Source organism: Jaculus jaculus, chromosome X (assembly GCF_020740685.1).
Source record: "Jaculus jaculus isolate mJacJac1 chromosome X, mJacJac1.mat.Y.cur, whole genome shotgun sequence".
Classification (NCBI taxonomy): Eukaryota; Metazoa; Chordata; class Mammalia; order Rodentia; family Dipodidae; genus Jaculus; species Jaculus jaculus.
In genome coordinates, this window is record NC_059125.1 from 130,431,399 (window position 1) to 130,453,067 (window position 21,669).

The window sequence follows — 21,669 nt, forward strand, 5'->3', positions numbered from 1 at the left end:
TGATATCCACCCTCTGCTCATGCCATCATTTTTCCCTGCCATCGTGGAGTTTCCCCTCGAGCCTGTAAGCCAAAATAAATCTCTTTTTCCCAGAAGCTGCTCTTGATTGGGTGATTTCTACCAGCAATGCGAACCGGACTGCAACAGTAAAGTGGTACCAGGAGTGGGGTTGCTGCTAGACACCTGACTGTGTGGCTTCGGCCTTTTGGAGCTGATTTTCAAGAGGAATGTGGGAGGAGTTGAAACCTTGGTCTAAGAGATGCTTTGCAGTGCTGTAAGTACAGCTTGATGGACTGTTCTGATCTGAGCTGCAAGACCTGAATGCAGTAAGAACTATGGACTGTGAGGTTTGGCTTATGAGGGTGAGAAAGAGCTGTGCTTGGACTGGGCTAGCAGTTTGTGTGAGAAGCTTGCTCTTGTGCCCATGTCCTGAGAAGTTGTGCAGGGTTGCTTTGCGTAGAAATGAACTAGTGTGAGCAGAGGAATATGGCACAGAAAGGAAAATCTTTGGGTGAACTGCTGCCCGTTCAGCTGCAACTGAGAGATTACAACCTTTGAGACTGGGCTAGCTGACCTGCGCTGGGGCAACAAGAAGAATGTAGACTCTTTAAAAGGGGCCTGAGTGCTCAAGGAGTGTCCTGTTCTTCAAAGTCTGCTTTATTCCCCCCTGGATTAACAAATTGGCACCCTACCTGGTATCATGGAGTATAAGAAATGCTGGAAAGAGGGTCATTGAATTTGCAACACGGTCTTGAGTTTTGGAAATGGCCATGGGCAGGGTGAAGCGGGTTTGCTGGTTGCCTGCACAGAGACCCCATAGGGGCATGAGGATGAACCGTGGGCTGCAGTGGAGACCCAGTGGAGATGCCGGGACCATGAGATGGCTGCCGAGGTGCTGCCGCCCCGATGAAGTTTCCCAGGACTGTGAGTAGCCTAGCTGGAGGGGCGGAATTGGAATGCCAGAGACTTGTTGCTGGTTAGAATTATCAGACTTGAAGATTTGTCACTGGCTAGAGTTGTTGGACTTGAAGCTACAGAGTTTGATGTTTGCCCTGGTTGTTTTAAATCTTGTATTGGTTGAATGTTTCTTTACTATGCCCAATGCCATCTATTGCAGTATGAATATTTATTCTGTGTCATTATGGGTTTTTTGAGGTTGTTTTGGTATTATGGCTCAGTTAAAAGACCTTGGTCTATGGGAATGTATGAACATCATTGTGATTGATTAAAAACTATGGGGACTTTTAAAGTCAGACTGAAAGCATTGTATTTTACATCATGTATGGATATCAGTTTATGGGGGCCAGGGGCGGAATGTGGTAGTTTGATTCAGGTGTCCCCCATAAACTTAGGTGTTCTGAATGCTAGGTTCCCAGCTGATGGAGATTTGGGAATTAATGCCTCCTGGAGGGAGTGTATTTTTGGGGGCGGGCTTATGGGCTTTATAGCCAGTGTCCCCATGCCAGTGTTTGGCACATCCTCCTGTTGCTGTGGTCTATCTTATGTTGGCCAGGGGGTGATGTCCACCCTCTGTTCATGCCATCGTTTTCCCCTGCCATCGTGGAGCTTCCCCTCGAGCCTGTAAGCCAAAATAAGTCTCTTTTTCCCAGAAGCTGCTCTTGGTTGGGTGATTCCTACCAGCAATGCGAACCGGACTGCAACAGTTTCATAACACAAGGCCAAAGGTTCTTAGAAACCTCATTCATATTTAGAAATAAGGATGGTTTTAAAACAAAGACAACTTCTTGCCTTTTGAGTCATACCAACCACCACAACTCATACAAGTTATATTAGGAAATGCAATTCAGCAAAACCAATTGTTTAGAGAAGCTAAGCCGAACATTTCCACTGTGTGTTTGTGGACATTTCCACAAAGGACAAAAGTGACTATTGCATTGCAAGAGGAAGTGTGTTGGTGACAGCAGAAGTGGTGGGCGGAAATCAGTAAGTTGTGACAAATTATATCTTCTGTTTCCCACACGGTGACTACCTATTGAACTGAAACCAGAGATCCTGACTTTCTAGAATCAATGATTCCCATCTCTTCCTTTGCCTTCACTCACACCCCTTCAGGGCACCTCATCCCCACTTTCTCAGATTTATGGAGTGGGAATTCTCATAGAAAGAACTAACGGCATCTCTACTGACCTTACCTGAGAAGGGACATGTGGTGAGACTGTATACATGATACAATGGCCAAAATGGTTATTCCTGGGACTTCTTGACAACAGTCTGTCAAAGGCCAATGCCATTAGGTGTCGTTAGGACTTGTGATTCTGTATGTACAGTGCAGGGTAACAAGATATTTCTCGCTAAATGAGTATTCCAAACGCTAGAGCTATTTTAAGGACTGTCCCCCTGTGCACCTTTTGTGACACCCAGAATGGTAGGACAGTGTTGTTTTCCACACTTCCCGCCGAGCAGTAACTTCAGGCAAAGCAGTGTAGGTTGAAGAGGAAGAGGCTTAATCTTTTATCTGCTTGGCTTTGGAGGAGGAAAAACCACTACAGTATTACCTGTATGCTAAGATGCTTCCAACAGGTAATAGCCCAAACCTGAATAGTTTCTGAAAACTTTTCCATCTCATGTTGCTTGACTGTGAACTTAGTCACAACTAGGGTCGTTGACATGGATTCCCTAAAGATTAACAGACAAAGAAAACAGGATGGTTGGGAAGGTTGGTGAGCTAGCATGAAGGGCACAATGTTTCACCACATAAAATGTTTCTCACAAATCACTGAAGTCCTTCTCACTATGCAAAATTCCTATAGCTTGCTGTGTTCTTGTGTAAATACATTCTGGTTATTTTCTTAATAAAGAAGACATTATAAAAGGAAATGGACTTAAGTCATAATATCATGTGTGCATGATTCATGGAATGCCAGGGTTGGAATTAGTATTTGTGCCAGCCCTTCAGCTCCGTCCATGAGAGCCAGCTCAAGTATGTTTTCATTCTCCTCTCTCCAGCATCTGGTAAAGCACTGGAAAGCCAGTAGGTGCATGAGACGGAGCTGTCAAATAAGTGGATGGTAAGGAAGCCCACTGAGGCCAAGAGTGAGGTTTGCTTCTTGTAAACCATGTGCTTGATGATGGCAATTGTTTTGCAGCCTGACCCACAACAACTGCTGGCTTGGCCATGTGTCGGCCTCTGGAGAGAGTGGGGATGGAGATCCAGACTGATCCAGGGCAAAGAAGCTGGGAGAATTCTTTCTTTGCTTTGAGCCTACTACCTCTCTGGGCTGGGGAAAAGGAGAATATGAATTGTGTAACTGAGGCATGATCCCTACAGAAGATTTTCTGTTTTCCATTAGCAAAGTGAAATTTGTAAGGAGAAACTGCTGTGGAGTTCTTTCTTAAAAATTATTTAAAAAATTTATTTATTTGAGAGGGGGGGGGGGGAGAGACTGTGCAGCCACTGCAAATGAATTCCAGATGCATATGCCACCTTGTACATCTGGCTTATGTGGGTACTGGGGAATTGAACCTGGGTCCTTAGGCTTCACAGGCAAGTACCTTAACCACTAAGCCATCTCTCCAGCTCCTGTGGAACTACTTTGAGACACCTTTGGTCTCACAGGCAAGACAGTCCAACTTCAGGTTTCTAAATGGAGAATGAGGATTAAGTATGAGTTGGGATCAAATGGCTTTGATTGGAGCTTGGGACCAGAATTGGTACTTACTTGAAAGTTATGGGAGAAAAGGTGGTTGCAAGGACCCCTTTTAGGGTCCTGATAGGATTATACTGAGTAGCAAGGGGTCTGGGAAATAGCTTAGTCTGTAAAGTACTTTGCCTTGTGTTGTGTGAACGTTTTCCAGGGAGACATGAACAAATGTCTACTCACCTCAGAGAGGGCACCAATGACAGAAACAAGAAAATGACTATTCAAATGTAGTGTGACATTCTATTCAATATAATCCTGTCAGGACCCTAAAAGGGGTCCTTGTAACCACCTCTCTGCCCATAACTTTTGAGTTAGTACCAATTCTGGCCCCAAGCTCCAATCAAAGCCACTTGATCCCAATGTACTTAATCCCCATTTTCCATTTAGAAACCTGAACTTGGATTGTCTTGCCTATGAGACCAATGCATTGAATTGGGATTTCTTATAGGAGAACGAGCAACTTATGGGCTGAAGAAAATGTCTTTTCTCCCAATCAACCATTAGCTGTCTATTTATCCTGAGGAAGGGGAAGGGCTTTCTAATGTCCTCTAGCAACTGTTAAGTGTCCATAAATCTTTGGGGAGAGTCACGACGATGTGCAGCCCTCCCTCCTCCATTAATAGGCTCAATATTGTGCGCTACCTGTAATAATCACAGCTGCTTAGAGTTCAAGAGGGCAGTGGCTATGCCGTGCTTGGAGGACAGAATTCGACAACACGTTGCAAGCATGAGGCCCTGAGTTCGATCCACATGAGAATGGTTAGATGTAGTGGTGCACGCTTGTAATCTCAGTGCTGCCGAGGTGGAGACAGGAGGATTGCCAGGAGTTCTTCAGTTAGTCTAGCCTAACTGGCAAATTCCAGGCCAGTGAGAGATGCTGCCTCATAAAAACGTGGATGTTGTTTAAGGAACAACACCTAACGTTGGCCCCTGACATCCACTTGGATGCACATATGCATGCAGCTGCATGTGCACCTGCACACACGTGTGAACACGCACGTGGACACACACATGCACACAGCCAGGCGAGAGGAAGAAAATATACTACACGAAGGGAGAACAAGCATATGGCCATTTATAAAAAAAAAAAAAGACCCAAAATAATTTTTATTTGAACATTTATTTTTTTTTTTCCAAAGAAATCCATGCAGAGAGAGAAAGAGAGGAGAAAAACATGGTCACCATGTTCTAGCAGCCAAACATAAGAAAATAATTTGGCACAACTTGAAGGTTTTTTTTTTTTTTTTTTTTTTTTTTTTTTTGTCTTTGCAAAAAGACAATCTACTCTACGACTAAAATCTACCTTCCTTATAAAGATACCATTTAATTTTCGAAAACATAACACACGGTTAGTTTTCTACTTAATGGCTAGAGGAGGTATATAAGGTAAAAAAAAATAGAAAAAAAAATAAGAAGGTGGTTCCCTTTATGGAGGAGGACCACAGGGTGCTGCTGGGCAGCACAAGTGCTGGGCGCTGGGAAGTCAGTGCACCAGGATGAAAAAGCAGGCCACATAGATGGCCATGCTGATCAGGATCTTCAGTGGGGAATGCACATTCCCCAGGCTGTGAGACACCGTGATCTCGTTCTCCTTCACATTCACATGTTGCTTGCCTCCAGGACCATCATCCACATCCAGGTCATAGGCCAGTTCTGCCAAAAGAGAAGAAGGATTTGAAATGTAGGATTCTGCACCACATCAGCGCTCTACTATTTAGGGTTCCTGCACCTTCATTCTTTTCTTGCTGAGGGAGGAGGCACTTGGGGATTTGAGCAGAAGAAAGGTATGTTGAGGAGGACACGGGAGAGGAGATGGCCAGAGGTGTTCCTTCCAGAGATCAAAAGGGGGGAGTGAGCAAGTCAGGTCTGGGCATCACCCACACCACAGGGTACATAGTGACTATTCAAAAACTCATTTATTTGGCCGGGTGTGGTGGCACACACCTTTAATCCTAGTACTTGGGAGACAGAGGTAGGCAGGTCACTGTGAGTTCGACACCAGCCTGGGACTACATAGTGAATTCCAGGTCAGCCTGAGCTAGACTGAGACCTTACCTCAAAACGACTCAAAAATTATTTATTTGCATATGTGTCCACATGCATGTATGCGTATGGGTGTGCATGTGCCACGGCACCTCTGTGGAGGTCAGAACCACCTCAAGGCATCTGCTTTTCTTCCCTTTTCTTTGAGACAGGGTTCTCTGGGCTCTGCCTTCCTTTGCTGTAAGTGTGTTGGGATCACAGAAGCAGATACCACTTTGCTTCTGGCTTTATTTGGGTGCTGGGGAATTGAACTTAGGTTTGAAGGCTTTACAAGCCAGATGCCTTTAACTGCTGAGCCATATCCTCAGTCCCCATGTGGCTCATTGAAACATCTCCTAGACAAGGCCATGTCTTATAATTGAAGGTCATTTGAATCAGAACTCACTGATGTCAGAACGTGCTATGCAGGTGAACATATGTGTGTCCTTGTCTACTGGGGGAAGGAAAGAGTGCTGTGCGCTGTCGATGTACTTTTCTTGAGTCCTGTACCCTATATAGAGTTCCTTGCCTAGAAAATTGCCTTGAAATGGGATTACAGACAGGATGGTTGGCTGTTGAAAGTTCTTTTACTTTGTCCAAACAGTTCCTCCTCTTTTACTCATAGATTTTGCCCTATCCCATGAAAACAAACCCTCACCCAAGAAGCCACATTGATCACGCATAGGATTTAAACCAATACCAAGGCATTATGATTAAGGGGAAGCTAGTGGGTAAGGGATTTTCCTTACTCGAAGGGCTTCTATTTATGATTCATGTTCATGATTCTGCAATGTAGGACCACTTTGGTTTGACCTGATGCAAAAGTTCCCCAGAAGGCAAATCTAATCACATGATGGTTTCTCAGGAAATTCAAGATTGCTGCTCCAGGGGTCTCTTTTACATTTGTGTCCCCAGACTTAGAGATCAAATCTACCCCTTGCCTTTTCTTGACTCTGTGGCCAATGTTTCTATTTCAATAACTGCTAAAAGTGATGCCATCAACTCACCAGCTGGCCAACTGTCCCCTGGCCAAGGAGCCGGAAAGATCCCTTTGAGACATTAAGAAACATAGCATCAGGGCCAGAGGAAACGACTGGGATTCTACAAAGGGAGGGAAGGAAGGAAGGAAGGGCTCCTCTTACAGGACATGAAATACTTAGTAAGTCACACGAAGCAAGTGTGGGGGTTCAACTTGTCCAGGATGCGTGCAGAGCAGGGTCCAAGACCAGCGCTGCTCCAAAGCTGGCATGGGTGAGCGCAGGCAGCAAAGGCAAGATGATCAATGCCAGGGGGTTTGATTTGTAGATTGTGACTCCACTTTCCAAAAGGACCGTTGCAATCTAAGTTGCCCCCAGCAGTGATGGGACAACCAATTTTAATGCACCTCAACCAAAAAAAATCCCCACAAGATTTTTGCTCATATAAAATGGTATCTCAAGGATTATTTAATTCACATATATTTGGCCATTAATTAGCTTACTCATTGTATTTCTCAATGGGTAACAGTTAAGATCCTTTGCCTTTTAATCTAATGAGTATTGATGTTTTTCCTATGAGTTGAAATCATGCATACTATACCGAATCATCTGGCCATAATAATCAAAACTGACATCTTAAAATTTTGCTAGGAATAATGTTTTTCATGGCTTCGAAAAGACATGATGACCTAGGCTTTTAAAATGTATTAATGTGATTCTCTTTCACACCATTTAAAAGTAGGAAAGTTTTCCTTCTCGAGTTGCTAAGAATAATTCAAATCAAGGTTTTCAGAGAAAACTCAAGGAAAGCAATTTAGCAGACTGGACTCCAGATCCCCCGCAATACACACACGCAAACAAAATAAACAGCGGAACAAAAAAGAACAAAGCGCACCACTCTACTTGGGAATCAGACCGGCTGCTCTGAAAGGTGAACTATGCGGGGTGCACAGGGCTGCCAGGGTCAGCTGTCAGCCGGCAAGGAGAGCACAGGGTTAGGTCCCGATCAGATTTCACCAAAGCGGAGGGCACATATGGTGGGATCTGTTGAAAGCCCAATCTTGATTCCCATGGCAGCTTCTCCACTTAAGTGAAGAGGCATATTTTTAGGGTTGACCTGAATGAGAGTGAGCTCTCAGCATTGCTTTCGGATGCCTTTTCTGGATGATGCCTCTTGCCCGACATCAAGATCAAACGACGTCTATTAATGTTGCCGCTCACCTCCTCTATTTATTTTGCTCTTCAAATAATCCCCTGACACTAAACAGTCTTGACTGACTGAAGAAGTTACAGCAAACACAGCAGTTCTGTGATAGCCAGTAGTTTCTAATCTTTTTTCCCCAGCAAAGCCCTATTGTGTTTTTTTTAAATTTTGCTTGGATTCTACACTTGGAAATGATAGTAATGAGCATTGTGCGATACTGTTTATGTACATTATCTCATTTAATTCAACTTTCTCTGCTACCTTATGTAGTAGGTATTGTAATTCCCATTTTACTGATAAGGAAGCTCAAGCTTGGGTTAATGGTTTTAGTCCATATTTATACAGCTGGAAAATGGTAGATCTGTTATTTGAATTCAGGTCTAACTGGGAACTTAATATGAAGCTATACTACCTCTTGAAAAATTCTATACAGCAAATAGGCTCCACTGACTAAGTAGTAATAGATTTCTATTTGAAAAGAAAACTAAATTAGTGAATATCTACTGTCAAAGAGGACTCCAAAAAATCACGAGAAAAAGTCATTGTTTTCACATAGAATTGACCACATACTTGACTAAGGAGCCTTGCTAAATGTAGTGGAATAATGAAAGGAGTTCTAGATTTGGGGACCCAAAATGGGAATTATCATCAGCTCTGTAACCCTGCAGAAATCAGTAATGATGACCAAGGCCATTAGACCCCAAACACAAATCTGGAACACACAAGGGCCCCCAGGGATATTCAGAATGCTAAGTCCTTGTGTTCTGGAAGCTGTGGCTGGAGGTTTCATGAGGATCTCTATTGAGCAGTAAGAAAAAATTATATATATATATATAATTTTAATTATTATTTTAATAATATTATAATTATATTATATTATATATAAATATATAAAATATATAAAATATATATATATAAAATTCCCAATCCCATGGTTCCACTTCTGTGGTGTACATGGACAGAAATCTCAAGAAGGCCATATTCTTGGGCCTCTCAGCATGAGGATGAGAGATGAAGGGGGCAGCTTAGTATAACAAAGAAGTATTAAGAGAGTGAGGAAATGTAATCCAATTGAATTCAACAAACAATCCTAGCCTATGATGTCCCAAGCACTGAGCTAGATGGCTGGAGAAAGATTTAGTATGTGCTTTAAGAAACCCCCACTCTGGCAAGGGCAACACACCACCCGACAAATCACCTTGATACCCAGAAGAAAGGAGAAAGAGCTTAATCAAAAGCATAAAAAAAAAAAAAACCCCGAGGAGGAGAAGGGGAAGAGAGAAACATTCCAAGTAGAAGTATCTGGGATGGTTTCTTGGAACAATATGGACATGATCTCCTCCATCATGCATAAATAGAACTGTTGAGGCAGTTAGAGAAGGCAGAATTTTCAGCTGGAACATAACCGTCAAGATTCAAGAATGTAGGTAGGTATTGCACGTTCAGTAAGCCCACATAGCCTGCGTGTGCAAGGAACCCTAGAGTGCAGGGTGTGTGTGTGTGTGTGTACGCACAAGAGAGAGAGAACGAGAGAGAAAGAGAGAGAGTAGTAAGAGGTAAGTCAAGATGGACAAATTACATTCAAATCATGTAGATTAGGAACTCTTTCACTACTCTATGGACTAGAGAGAGCCTGAAGGTTTTTAAGTCAGAAAACCATATAATCTGATATGTGTTTTTAGAAAGATCACAGTTACCTAAGTCAGAGAGACTCATCACACAGCTTGTCTTAGAAGAAAGAGGAAGTTAATAACTGGGTTTCAGTCAGTAGCACATATTTTTTTTGAAAAAGCTACAAAGAAGCTAAGTCTAGACTAAATCAAATCAGTCAGTTTGCTACAAACCAGGTGCATCATGAGAATCACCACAAGTCACCTTCTTAGCCATCAGTCATATTTTTATCAGTGATTTTTCCAGCATGTATTTTGTTGTGTTAGGTGTCCGTGTTAAAAGGCACACACATTGTTTCTATCTTGAAGTTGCTCTTTAGTGAGAACCTTGTGAGCCAGCACAGAATTTGTTTTTTAAGGCTGAATCCAAAAAATCGTTTTCTATTTGGAATCCGTTTAACTATGCTCAGAGGATAGACCCAACAACCTGCACTAATTACACACTCAGCCTTGACTCGCATTTTGCCTCCCTGTCTTTTGTGATTATCCATTTGAAATAACAGTCTACCATTAAAGGTTGCGCATTGTTTGCGTTGGGGAAGCTTCTCTGCATTGGGCAAACTGCCGAGGGGAGAACCATCCACTGGTGAGTCCCTGAGGGGTCTTGCACCGTCCCCAGGGGTCTGGAACCCACAATTCCAGGTTTGGCTCAGCCACTGACTTATTAGTTTACCTTTGACAAGTCATTTCTTTCTCTGGGCTTCAGTTACCCCATCTAGTAAATCAGGGTGCTGAACTGATGACCCCTGTGTTTCCTCCTACTTTTATTTTGCTCTGACTTCAATGCACTGAGAGCCCAGTAAAGGGCAAGAGTCTGCAGCAGGCTGTAATCATCCCTCTATCCACAGCTGCAAAGGGGGCTCTCCTCCACCCCTACCAGAGCCTCCCTGTGCAAGGAGGGTCAATTAGTTGCTTCCCTTGGTGTATATCTCTGGTGATGTTCATCACTACCAGATTCTGAATTCTCTTGTTTCATGAGCAGCCTAATCTTGGATGAGAGACTCTGGCAATAAATAAATCCACGCCAGACTGTTCCTGCTTTGCTTTGAAACCCTGCCATAACAATTCTCACTGAATCCAGTACCCACAAAAATTTGGGGGAGAAGTTGCTGGAGCTGCCAGGGGGGCATCAAGCAGGCCTTTATAGGCAGAAGAGGGGGAGGATCTGTCAGTCAGTGAAACCAGCCATGAGGCTGTTACAAAGCTCCTGGGGACAGTAAGTAAATGCTCATCCTCTGAGAGCAAGAAGCACAGGAAATCTTTGAGGAGAATATGTCACTTATGGGCTTCACCTACACCACTAGGAAGGCTTCCCAGCCTGACCACAGAGTTGTGATCACAATGGCAAGACAGGGGGATGAGGATGTAGCTCAACTGGTAGACTAATTGCCTAGCATGTATGGGAACCTGGCTTCAATCCCTGAAGCCTTGGCCTCTGGCCCCTGTGCCATATAAACCAGGCACATTTCTATAATCTCAGAATATGGGAGGTAGAGAGGCAGGATGATCCAGAGTTCAAGGACATCCTTGGCCACATAGCAAGCTTAAGGTCACCCTGAGCTACATAAGACTGTTTCAAAAAAAAAATGGCAGGGGAGAGGATGTTACTATTGAGCCAAACATGGGGGTTTCTTCCTTGCCAAGCATGTGCCAGCAGATGGCTTCAATCTGGCCCTAATATAGCAACAGAGCAACGCTGCTCTCCTCGTGATTTCCATTTGCTGTGTTCAGTTGGCCCCTTAAGACATTAGGATGTGAACCCTCAGGGCATTGCTAGACGTAACCCAGAGGAAGAAACTGGAGGCATTCTCCAAGGAAATGCTATTTGCTGTGATACTGCTCATGCTGCAGCCCATGAACATAAAGGCCCTTGGGCTCTGCCATTTGCCCCCGAATCCCAAACCAGTCTTGGTCTCCTTGTCTTTCCTTCAACACAAATGTCTTTATTGCCACAGTAACTCCACCCCCTTGGCAGCCTTCCAGGTGAGGACTGGAAACAGCAGAAAGTGACTCTACAAAGGGCGCCAGGGTCTCTGGGAGTCTAGATTTTCGTCGTCACGATTCAGGTGTGGGTGAAGAGGCACACTTACGTTTAGGGGTTTTCCTGGTGGGTAGTGTGTGGTGTGTGTGAGTGCATAGAATGTCTGCATGTGTGTGTGTGTGTGTGTGTGTGTGTGTGTGTGTGTGTGTGTGTGTGTGTAGGTACATATGCCACATTAGCATGTGTCCTCTATTGCTCTTCCACCTTATTTCTCTGGACAAGAGTTCATTGAATTTGCAGCTCCCTATTTTATTTTCCAGTTACATAAGCTAGCCAGGAGCCCAGTGATCTACTGGGCTCTGCTCCTTTATCGTTAGGGTTACTGGCACATGTGGCCATGCCTATCTTTTTTTTTTTAAATTATTTATTTATTTATTTGAGAGCCACAGACACAGATAGAAAGACAGATAGAGGAGAGAGAGAGAATGGGCGCGCCAGGGCTTCCAGCCTCTGCAAACGAACTCCAGACGCGTGCGCCCCCTTGTGCATCTGGCTAACGTGGGACCTGGGGAATCGAGCCTCGAACCGGGGTCCTTAGGCTTCACAGGCAAGCGCTTAACCACTAAGCCATCTCTCCAGCCTCATGCCTATCTTTTAACATGGGTGCTGGGAATCAAACTCAGGTCCTCATGTTTGCCCACAAAGCGCTCTTATCCACTGAGCGACCTCCAAGGCCTATAGTTTTTAAGTGGTCTAATGGGACTCTTTTGGAGAATGAGCCCATTTCACAGGGTACCTTCTTGACAAACGGGTAAGCTGCCAGTTTTGCCTACCATTATTAAAGCTTTCAAAAACACTTGTAAATCTAGTAGACATATTTAGCGACATTTTGACTCTCAAACTCTAACTCAATATAGCGTCTTCTATCGCTACTTGCTTCTCATGAAGGGAGCACTATTAGGCCCTAAACTAAGGCTCAGACTGGTTATTTTTGGCCTAATACGAAATGCTCTCCAGAGGGTTGTTTCAACCACAGTTCTGCTTCACTATTGTTTTCAGTAATTAAGAAATAAATGAGAAATAGTGAATCATTTTACAGTGTAATCTTATTATAACATGGGCCACTCTTACACTTGTTTGAAAGTGTCTTGGGTTGGTCATCTCCCCAGAAAGAGAACACTCCGTCTTGGAAATCTGGAGAGAGTGAGTGGACAGTGTGGGTGATGGTCCTCCTCCACCAGTCTTAGGAGCACTGTCCCCACCTCCTCAGGAGGAAGTGTCACTGCTATACTAATGTCAGCAATTCTACTTACGCGAGGCTTCCTAACATTCCCTAGGAGTCAGCTAATCACAGTCTTTACTTCCCACAGGAGAGCTTTCCTCATTCCCAGGGGAAGTGATAGGTCTTAAAGCCAGCGGAAGAAGAGGGGCTGGGAACACAAACACTGTTTCGCTAGACCTAGGGCAAAGACAAAGTGAATGGTTTTGGAAGAAGCAAGGGAAAACAACTTCTTTTTTGATTAATGGACTTTAAAATTTTTGTTGCATGTTATTTTATTTGCAAGCAGAAAGAGACGGGGAAAGAGAGAGAGAATGAGAATGGGCACACCAGGGTCTCTAGCCACTGCAAACAAACTCCAGACACATGTGACCCTTTGTACATCTCGCTTTCTGTGGAAACTGGAGAATCAAACTTAGACTGTTAGAGTTTGCAGGCAAGCACCTTAACCACTGAGCCATCTCTCCAGCCCTCATGTAGTTTATTTTGAGGTAGGGTTTTACTCTAGCCCAGGCTGACCTGGAATTCACTATGTAGTCTCAGTGTGGCCTTGAACTCATGGTGATCCTCCTACCTCTGCCTCCCGAGTGCTGGGATTAAAGGTGTGTGCCACCATGCCTGGCTCGGCCTTAATGTACTTTTATCATTGGGATTATTATGATGATTTTTAACACAGAGCACCTAAAAAGGGGTGTGCTAATAAGGTGAAATATCAGGGAGGGATCAAGAGTAAAGACTGAGAATAAGGTAATGAATATGTCTAATGGGGGATTACCATGAGTTTTTCTTTCTTTCTTTCTTTTTAATTTTTTTATTTATTTATTTGAGAGTGACAGACGGGGAGGGGGAGAAAGAGGGAGAGAGAGAATGGGCGCGCCAGGGCTTCCAGCCTCTGCAAACGAACTCCAGACGCGTGCGCCCCCTTGTGCATCTGGCTAACGTGGGACCTGGGGAATCGAGCCTCGAACCGCGGTCCTTAGGCTTCACAGGCAAGCGCTTAACCACTAAGCCATCTCTCCAGCCCTCCTTTTTTTTTTTTTTTTTTTAAAGAAGCTTTGGTATGATGGCTGAGCCAAAAGCCCGGTAGTAAGTATCAAGGTAGGAAAGTGAATCTTGTGTGGATTCCTAGGCAGGTAGGAGAGAAAGTGAAAGGGTGCATGTTTTACCTGATTGTCTGAAGCATGAGGCAATAGTATGAAAGTTTAACTAGTGTGTATGAAAAACTTACATTAGAAGTTGCCTCCTGCGTTCCAACTCAAGATGGCTTTGAAGACCCTACATCACTGTTATCTTTGAAGCATTAGCAACATGTAATAGACTCTCAAACAGACACTTATATGCTAATCTTCATTGTTATCAATGTTCATTGTATCTTCATACACAATAGCCAAATGGTGGAAAACATACCAGTGTCAATCATCCCAAGAGTGGATATATGAAATATGGTAATCCATTCCAGGGAATATTGTTCAGCAAAAAAAGAATGAAATTCTGCAATATATATATATATATATATATATATATATATATATATATATATGATGTTGAAAACATACACTAAGTGAAAAGTCATTTAAAATACTATGTAGTATATGATTTAATTTATTTGCAAGCAGAGAGAGAGAGAGAGGAAGGGGGTGGGAATGGGCACAAGGCCTCTACCCAATGCAAACAAACTCCAGATGCATGTGCCACATTGCACATCTGGCTTTATGTGGGTGCTCAGGTCATTTAGGCTTTGCAGGCAAGTGCCTTAATTGCTGAGCCTCTGATTTTATTTCCATGACCTGTCTAGTACAGAAAAACGCACAGAAGCAGAAAGTAGATTAATGGTTGCCAGGGGTTGGACTGGGGGGGGGGGCAGTTTCATTGCTTTATGGTTACAGATTTTTCCATTTTGGAAAATAGTTTGGTTTTTGGAAATAATAGTGATGGTTATGCAATTTTGTTGATGTGATTTATGGTCTTCTCATTGTACCCTTCTAGAATGATTAAATGACAAACTATGTTATACATTTTTACTATTTTTTTCTAATGTAGGGGCTGGGAAGATGGTTCAGCAGTTAAAGAGACTGCTTACAAAGTCTGCCAGCCTGGGTTCAATTCACAAGCTACCCACATACACCAGCCACAGAAAGTGGCGCAATCATCTACTGTTTGCTTGCAGTGGCAAGAGGCCCTGGCACACACATAAACACAAAAACAAGCACACAAGTTAAAAAAAAAATCAAAAATTGCATACGAGGAAGTAGGAGAAGATGGCATTTGAGACAGAGACTCCCTAGTCCCTAAAGGAAGTGCATTGCTACTCTGGTATCTCACAATGTGCAGGGCTGCAAGTGTACCTGGTACCAAGGCACCAGATGGTACTTTTTCAACACTTTGAAACACGAAGGAAGTTATGCAAAACCATAAAAATAAATGGATATTACACATTACTGTGGAATTGCCCTATGCGGAAGGGGGCAGAGGACACTTTTTTTGTCAGTGGTTTTAACTGAGGCTAAATGTTTAAGAGTAATTTTATACAACCTGAGGAAATTCACATTTGGTTTGCTAACTCACACAAATGATGCTAAGCTTAAGTTATATTAGAAAAACAATAAATCTAAGAATACACTCTCATCTATTTAAAAAAAAATTAATGGCTTAGATTCATGGAGCTCTGATTATAACATAAATTTCAAGCATGACACAGTTACAGAGGTATGCATCATTGAGCTTTGAGAATGTAGAAAACACAAAATGTCACTTATTGTAGTCAAATCCAATTACTGCCAAGGGCTCGGGGGAATAAAGGAGTGGCCCCGTACTCCCTCACAACCCAAGTATATTAGGGCTCCATCAAGTATAGGAGGACTGGATTTGAATGAAAAAACTCAAAATCTGGTAAGTCTCCATTTTTTTATGAGCCGTGGAGGATCTTAGGAAAAATGTACCTTGAGAACCAAACCGCTTACCACGTTCTGGCACTGCCCAACAGCAGGCCAGAAATCAGCAGCGGGCAGGTGTCCTCATAAATGAAAGACGAAAACCCTCCCTAAGTTATTCCAGCCGAGCGCGTTCATCAACTACTCTTAACTGTGAAATTCCTCCTTCATCATCAACAGGATCTGGGGAATGGAGACTGTTTTCCTCCCCATTTACTCGGACGCACACATTGGCGTTGTGGCTCCAGGTGTGGCTCCACCTGTGAACCTGGCTTTTTAGTGAGCGCCTGCACTCCCATTCACATAGGAACCATCTCCTCACTCTCTTTCTCTGGGTGCTGGCTATTTCTCCTCTGCTTTATCCCCGAAGCTGCCCCAGTCCTCAACGCCTTATTTACATAAGATGCCTGATCCTCTCCAATGGTCCATCGCTGTCCAGGAAGAAGGAAGGTTCTATCCTATGACAACTAGAGGGGGAAAAAAAAAGACGGCATTCTTTCTCCTAAAACACATGCGGGAGCACATTTCTTTCTTCTTCAAGATCCTTTGATGGCTCCCAACTGCATGTGGGATGGAGTCTTCAGTCCTTAACAGCTTCTTTGGCTGCTCATCTGTTCTTGCTTTCACTGGAAACCTGCCCATATAATTTCTTAGGCATCATATACTGTAGTCATACCAATGCTGAAAATGCCAAGCACTTGAATTTCTTCATGCGATCTTCTTAGACTGGTATTGTGTTTGTATTTCTCCCTCCCTTCTTCCCTCTCTTCATCCTTTTGCCCACAATCCTGTCTTCAAGCCTCGATTTACACCATACCTCTTATAGGAAGCCTTCCCTTCTCACCTCAGTCCAAATGAATCCTCTCTCTCCCGCTTCCTCTTAAGTGTATTGAATTACTGTAGTGCAATTTCCAGTTGCCCCATGGCACAGTTGACCATTTCCAAGATTCTCTCCTCAACTAGATGGACTCAACCACTGAAGTAAGAAATTCTACTCTGTCCTATCACTCCCAGGACTTGGCTAGCACAGACAACAAAATCCATGTTTACTGACTGATTGAATAAATGAATGAATGATTGAATATTTGATATCCTTAGCCAACTGAGACTGTGCGGGTAAGGTTCTATCTCCTCGCAAGATAGGGGATCATACTATTTAGTGATTTTTCTTCACAGAAGCAGCCACCACTGATTCATGATGAAGAAAAGACAAAGCCAGGGTCAATGGTGGGTGGGTCAGGAAGCAGCTGGCGGGGGTTTGTGCCGTACCCTCTATAGATTCCAAGGCCCACGTTCAATTCTCCAGCACCTACATAAAGTGAGATGCAATACCCAGGTTTTTGTTTTCTGTGACCACAGCATCAGCTTACTGGACTTAGTGTGGATGGACTCCATAAAGATTATTTCCTCATTTCCTTTTGTTGCCTGGAACTTGATGCCTTGCTATGTGAGCAGCTGACACATGCCAGCATTCTGTGCGACATACGGAGCAGAAAACAGGTTTCATTCATTTCTCACTCGGAGCTTTCATGATTGTGTCCCCATACCTTGACTTCCATCCCAGCCTTAGAATCTACCTTTATCTCAGCCCTACCTCATCCTTCCCATCACTATTGGTTGCTAAGGGTAGGGGCTGCTGTGATTGAAATGCCAACGCCTGTCTCTCGAACATCAAGTGATGGAGCCATGTTACTGAAGCCCATCGCTTAGCTATAATAGCACAAAAGCAGCAGGACTTCAAGCCCTGCAGGGACACCTGCCAGCACCCCTTTCTCATGGCAGAGGACCGTGGGATGAGTGCCAGGAAAATACAATTATGTGTTGGCACAGGAATAAGTGCAATTCCTTAGCCTCGAAGTTCTGTGTTCCTTTTCTCCTCTCCTTTGCTGTCTCTCTACTTGCTTCTTTTTCGATCCCCATGGCCTTCTAATTTCCCATGTCCTGTTCTTTTCTTATGTTCTGTTTTGTCATAACTTTCTCTCCTAAACATTTCTCTCCTATCTCCACAGTGCTCTTTTCCATGTCCTGAGACAAAGGACTAAGTTAGGATCCTCACATGGGTTTTGAGTCTTTCATCTTTTCAGAGCAAAAAAAAAATTGGTGTGTGTGGGTTTGTGTGTGGTGTATGCATGTATGTGTGTGTGTGTGGATACAGATGTGCATGCCCTGTGTGCGTGCATGCAAAGATGTTGTGCTTCTGCCTTAGTTCCCTGAGACAGCGTCTATTTTACTAAACCTGGCTAGAATGGACAACCAGGGAGCCTCAATGATTTTCCTGACTCCATCCCTTTCAGCACCGGAGTTACAGGCACCCATGGCCATAATGTGGTTGAAGAAATTTAACAAAGCAACCAGACCCAGATGATACCCTAAAACACAAGTTTCTATTGTCCAAGCTTATACGGGGGAGACAGCGTGACCCTGAGTCTCCTCCCTGTCTATACAGCTGCGCCCTGCTTGGTTGTTATCTGGTTAGCGCAGACACAGGCACAAACACCCCTGGACAAACAGCCTTCTGTTCTACATTTGTACTTTCTTATCACTGATTTATTGCTGAGGAATGTTCTGTTTGTGCCCCCAAATCATGTAACCTTAGAATCTGGTAACCCACCAACAGTGTAAAGAATTCAAGATGATGCGAGACTGCCTGCTCTATTTGTTTTAGAAAACCTCTGAGCTATCAGAGCTCAGGACTCATGCTTTGGAAGTTATTCCCCTGAGTCCACGTCGACATGAATACATTTTCTGATTCTCCACTCTATCTCTGGTGCCATCTCTGTGTGACTCAGTTTCCCATAACAATGCCCGGCTTTTTAGATGTGTGCTTGTGACTTAATTCAGTTCCTCGTGCATGCTTAACAAGCGCTCTTACCTGCATTCACTAAAAGAACCAACCAACCAACCAATCAAACAAACAAACAAACAAACGTTTCGACATAGGGTCTAATTTTGGAGCCCAGGATGGCCTCATACTTTTGGTGATCCTTCTGTCTTATTCCCCTGAGTGCTGTTTATAATGTGAGCCATGATACCTGCCTATGCTCTCTGGGGAAATCGAAGTGTTTTTCTTTTTTTTTTTTTGCTTGTGATTTTTTTCTTTATCCCCCCCCCCTTTTTTATTAGTAGTGGTATAGCACCTAAGCCTTCATGCATGGTAGTCAGCATTGAACCACTGAGTTTCAGCCCCAGTCCTGTGTTTGATTTTTAAAGGTGCCTTTCCAGGTTGGAGAGATGACTCAGTGGTTAAACATGCTTTCTTTTTTTTTTTTTTTTAATTTTTATTAACATTTTCCATGATTATAAAATATATCCCATGGTAATTCCCTCCCTCCCCACCCCCACACTTTCCCGTTTGAAATTCCATTCTCAATCATATTACCTCCCCATTACAATCATTGTAATTACATATATACAATATCAACCTATTAAGTATCCTCCTCCCTTCCTTTCTCCACCCTTTATGTCTCCTTTTCAACTTACTGGCCTCTGCTACTAAGTATTTTCATTCTCACGCAGAAGCCCAGTCACCTGTAGCTAGGATCCCCATATGAGAGAGAACATGTGGCGCTTGGCTTTCTGGGCCTGGGTTACCTGACTTAGTATAATCCTTTCCAGGTCCATCCATTTTTCTGCAAATTTCATAACTTCAAACATGCTTTCTTGCAGAGCCCGAAGACCCAGGTTCAATTCCCAGGCTCGATGCGAGTGGTCCATGTATCTGGAGTTTGTTTGTAGCGGCAGGAGCCCTGGCATGCCCATTCACTCTGTCTGTTTGTATGTCTCTCTCTTTCTCAAATAAATAAATATTACAAAAAAAAATAAAGGTGCTTCTATTTTCCTCACCACTTTGATTTAAATGTCTTTGTTGGGCTCTGTTTCTTCTGGAAGAAGTTCTATTATTTCCTTCCTTAACATTCCATTAGCATTTCCATTCCCTTACTGTTTACCCCTCAATGCCATTTCAGCGTTTCATCTCAGTTTCCCTCTTTTGCCTATCTTGATGCCACCACTCCACCTACAACACTTGCCCATGCTTTATTTTTACTATTTCCTCGCTTTCTTTCTCTGGATTATTATTTTTTGCCCCATACCTATTCTATTTTAGTTGTTACTGGTTCATGGTCTTGTCTTTCTCCTAAGGGGAAAATGCATTGGTCTTAAAAGAGATTAAGAACTTTCTAGTAACTAGTGCATTCTGAAAACTGGACTAACGAGTAGTAAAGAACTTTTTAATCATTAACACAATGTGAAAATTGGGTCAGCTCCCCGCAGGTAGTCACATCCACCCCAGAAAGTGTTCCTTAAGAGTTTGGACAACCATTACACAGAGATGTTGGTGAAGGGACTCGAACATGGGGTGGTGTGTGAGAAGTGAAGGTAGTTTCTTCTGATCCTTACAGCCCTGAGAGTCTAGAATTTAACTCAGGTCTCAAGAGGTCTTAGAGTGGGGATGAAGGTAAAGGCATGAAGGTTAAAAAGGCCTTTGCATGCCTCTCTTTGATACAGATACTGTTTGAAGTGCAGTCTACTGGTTTGGATCTCTCTCCAAGAAAGAGACCAGTGTCTTCCATGTTGTCCATGACCAGTTTAGGGAAGACAGCTTTAAAATTCCTGAAGAGTTATCAACCAAGACATAATTTTAGTGGAGTAAATAGTGACTTACCTGGGTAGTGGGGAGGGAGAATGAACCATAAACTGTTCAATGTACTAAGAGTTTAATCTCAAAAATACAGCAAATATGTATGAGGCAATATAAAATGTACATATATGGCCCAGATGGTCATATGAAAACACTGCCTATGGAAAAGATGGAGCAATCAATTCAGAAAGTGTTTACATTGACTCTCCTAGTGAGAATAATTCATGACTCCTTCACGGTAGACATTGAACTCAATGGAATCATGTAGGGACATTCCTCAAGAGGCAAGAAGAAAAGAAGAGGCATCAGATGGAGAAAATTCACTTTAGGAACATGATTAGGATCTACACTGGAACAAACCAATGGGAAGACAGGCAACTGAGGAGAAAAAGCTGGATTATCCTCATACAAATAGCTCTGTGGGCATTGGAACAAAGTGGGCAAGTGCAAAGGAAGGGCAAAAGAGATGCCAAGTAGTCCAGACCCACAGCTATAAAGACGAAAAGAGGGAAAAGGGAAATCTCACTACAAAGAGTGACAGCTAGCTTACTAAGAAGGAGTATTAAAACAGCGGGAGGATATTGAACCAAAATTAAAAGAAAATGCAGTTGGCAAGAAATGAACATTTCAATTAAATATGGCCATTGGCAGCCCTGGTTCTTTACAAGTGAGAAAGGGTAGCAGCTGTCCATTTTGTTTTCACATAACTACACAACATAGCAAATGTGTTCATTAATGACAACAAATACATCTTGTGATTGGCCAAGTAGAATCAAGAAGGAAAATGATGGAGGAGGACAAAGCCTCATGCTCTCAACACCATGGAGGAGCTATCAAATGAGCAATGGTACTTCATGCTACGACCTTACTTTCTGCAGGACCTGAAAACAATCTACGTTTAAACGAATTCAAGTACTTTCAACAACAACAGAAAGAGATAGCAACCAGGGCTTTATATAGTGAAATGTCTGTCAATATATGATGGAAACAAATAAAAATAAACACAACAATTAATCTGTAATTATCCAGAGGCTAAGCACCAGGTGGCTTGTTGAGAAGCAACCTAAGTGCAAAACTTGGTAATGACATTTCAATGTGGGGGCATCAAAGTGTGGTTCCAGTAGCCTCATGTACTTCCTATAACTTGCTTTAATTTTTTTTACTTATTTATTTATTTGCAAACACGAGAGAGAGAGAAAGAGAGAGAGAGAGAGAGACACTTTAGTGACTTTTGAGTCCAGTGGTCACCACCTATCACTTTCTTTCGTGGATCTTTTCCCACACTAATTAAGAGGAGGCCATTAT

At 43.1% G+C, this 21,669-nt stretch overlaps 1 protein-coding gene across 1 annotated transcript in view; it reads right to left on the bottom strand.

Annotated features, from left to right (window-relative positions):
* Positions 1-4,763: 4,763 nt before the first annotated feature.
* Positions 4,764-21,669, bottom strand: part of Gpc3 (glypican 3) — a 474,609-nt gene continuing 457,703 nt past the window's right edge. The window contains exon 8 of the mRNA XM_004653981.2: positions 4,764-5,315. Within this exon, the coding sequence (XP_004654038.1) occupies positions 5,146-5,315 (170 nt within the window). The 3' untranslated portion in view covers positions 4,764-5,145. The remainder of the gene's footprint in view (positions 5,316-21,669) is intronic.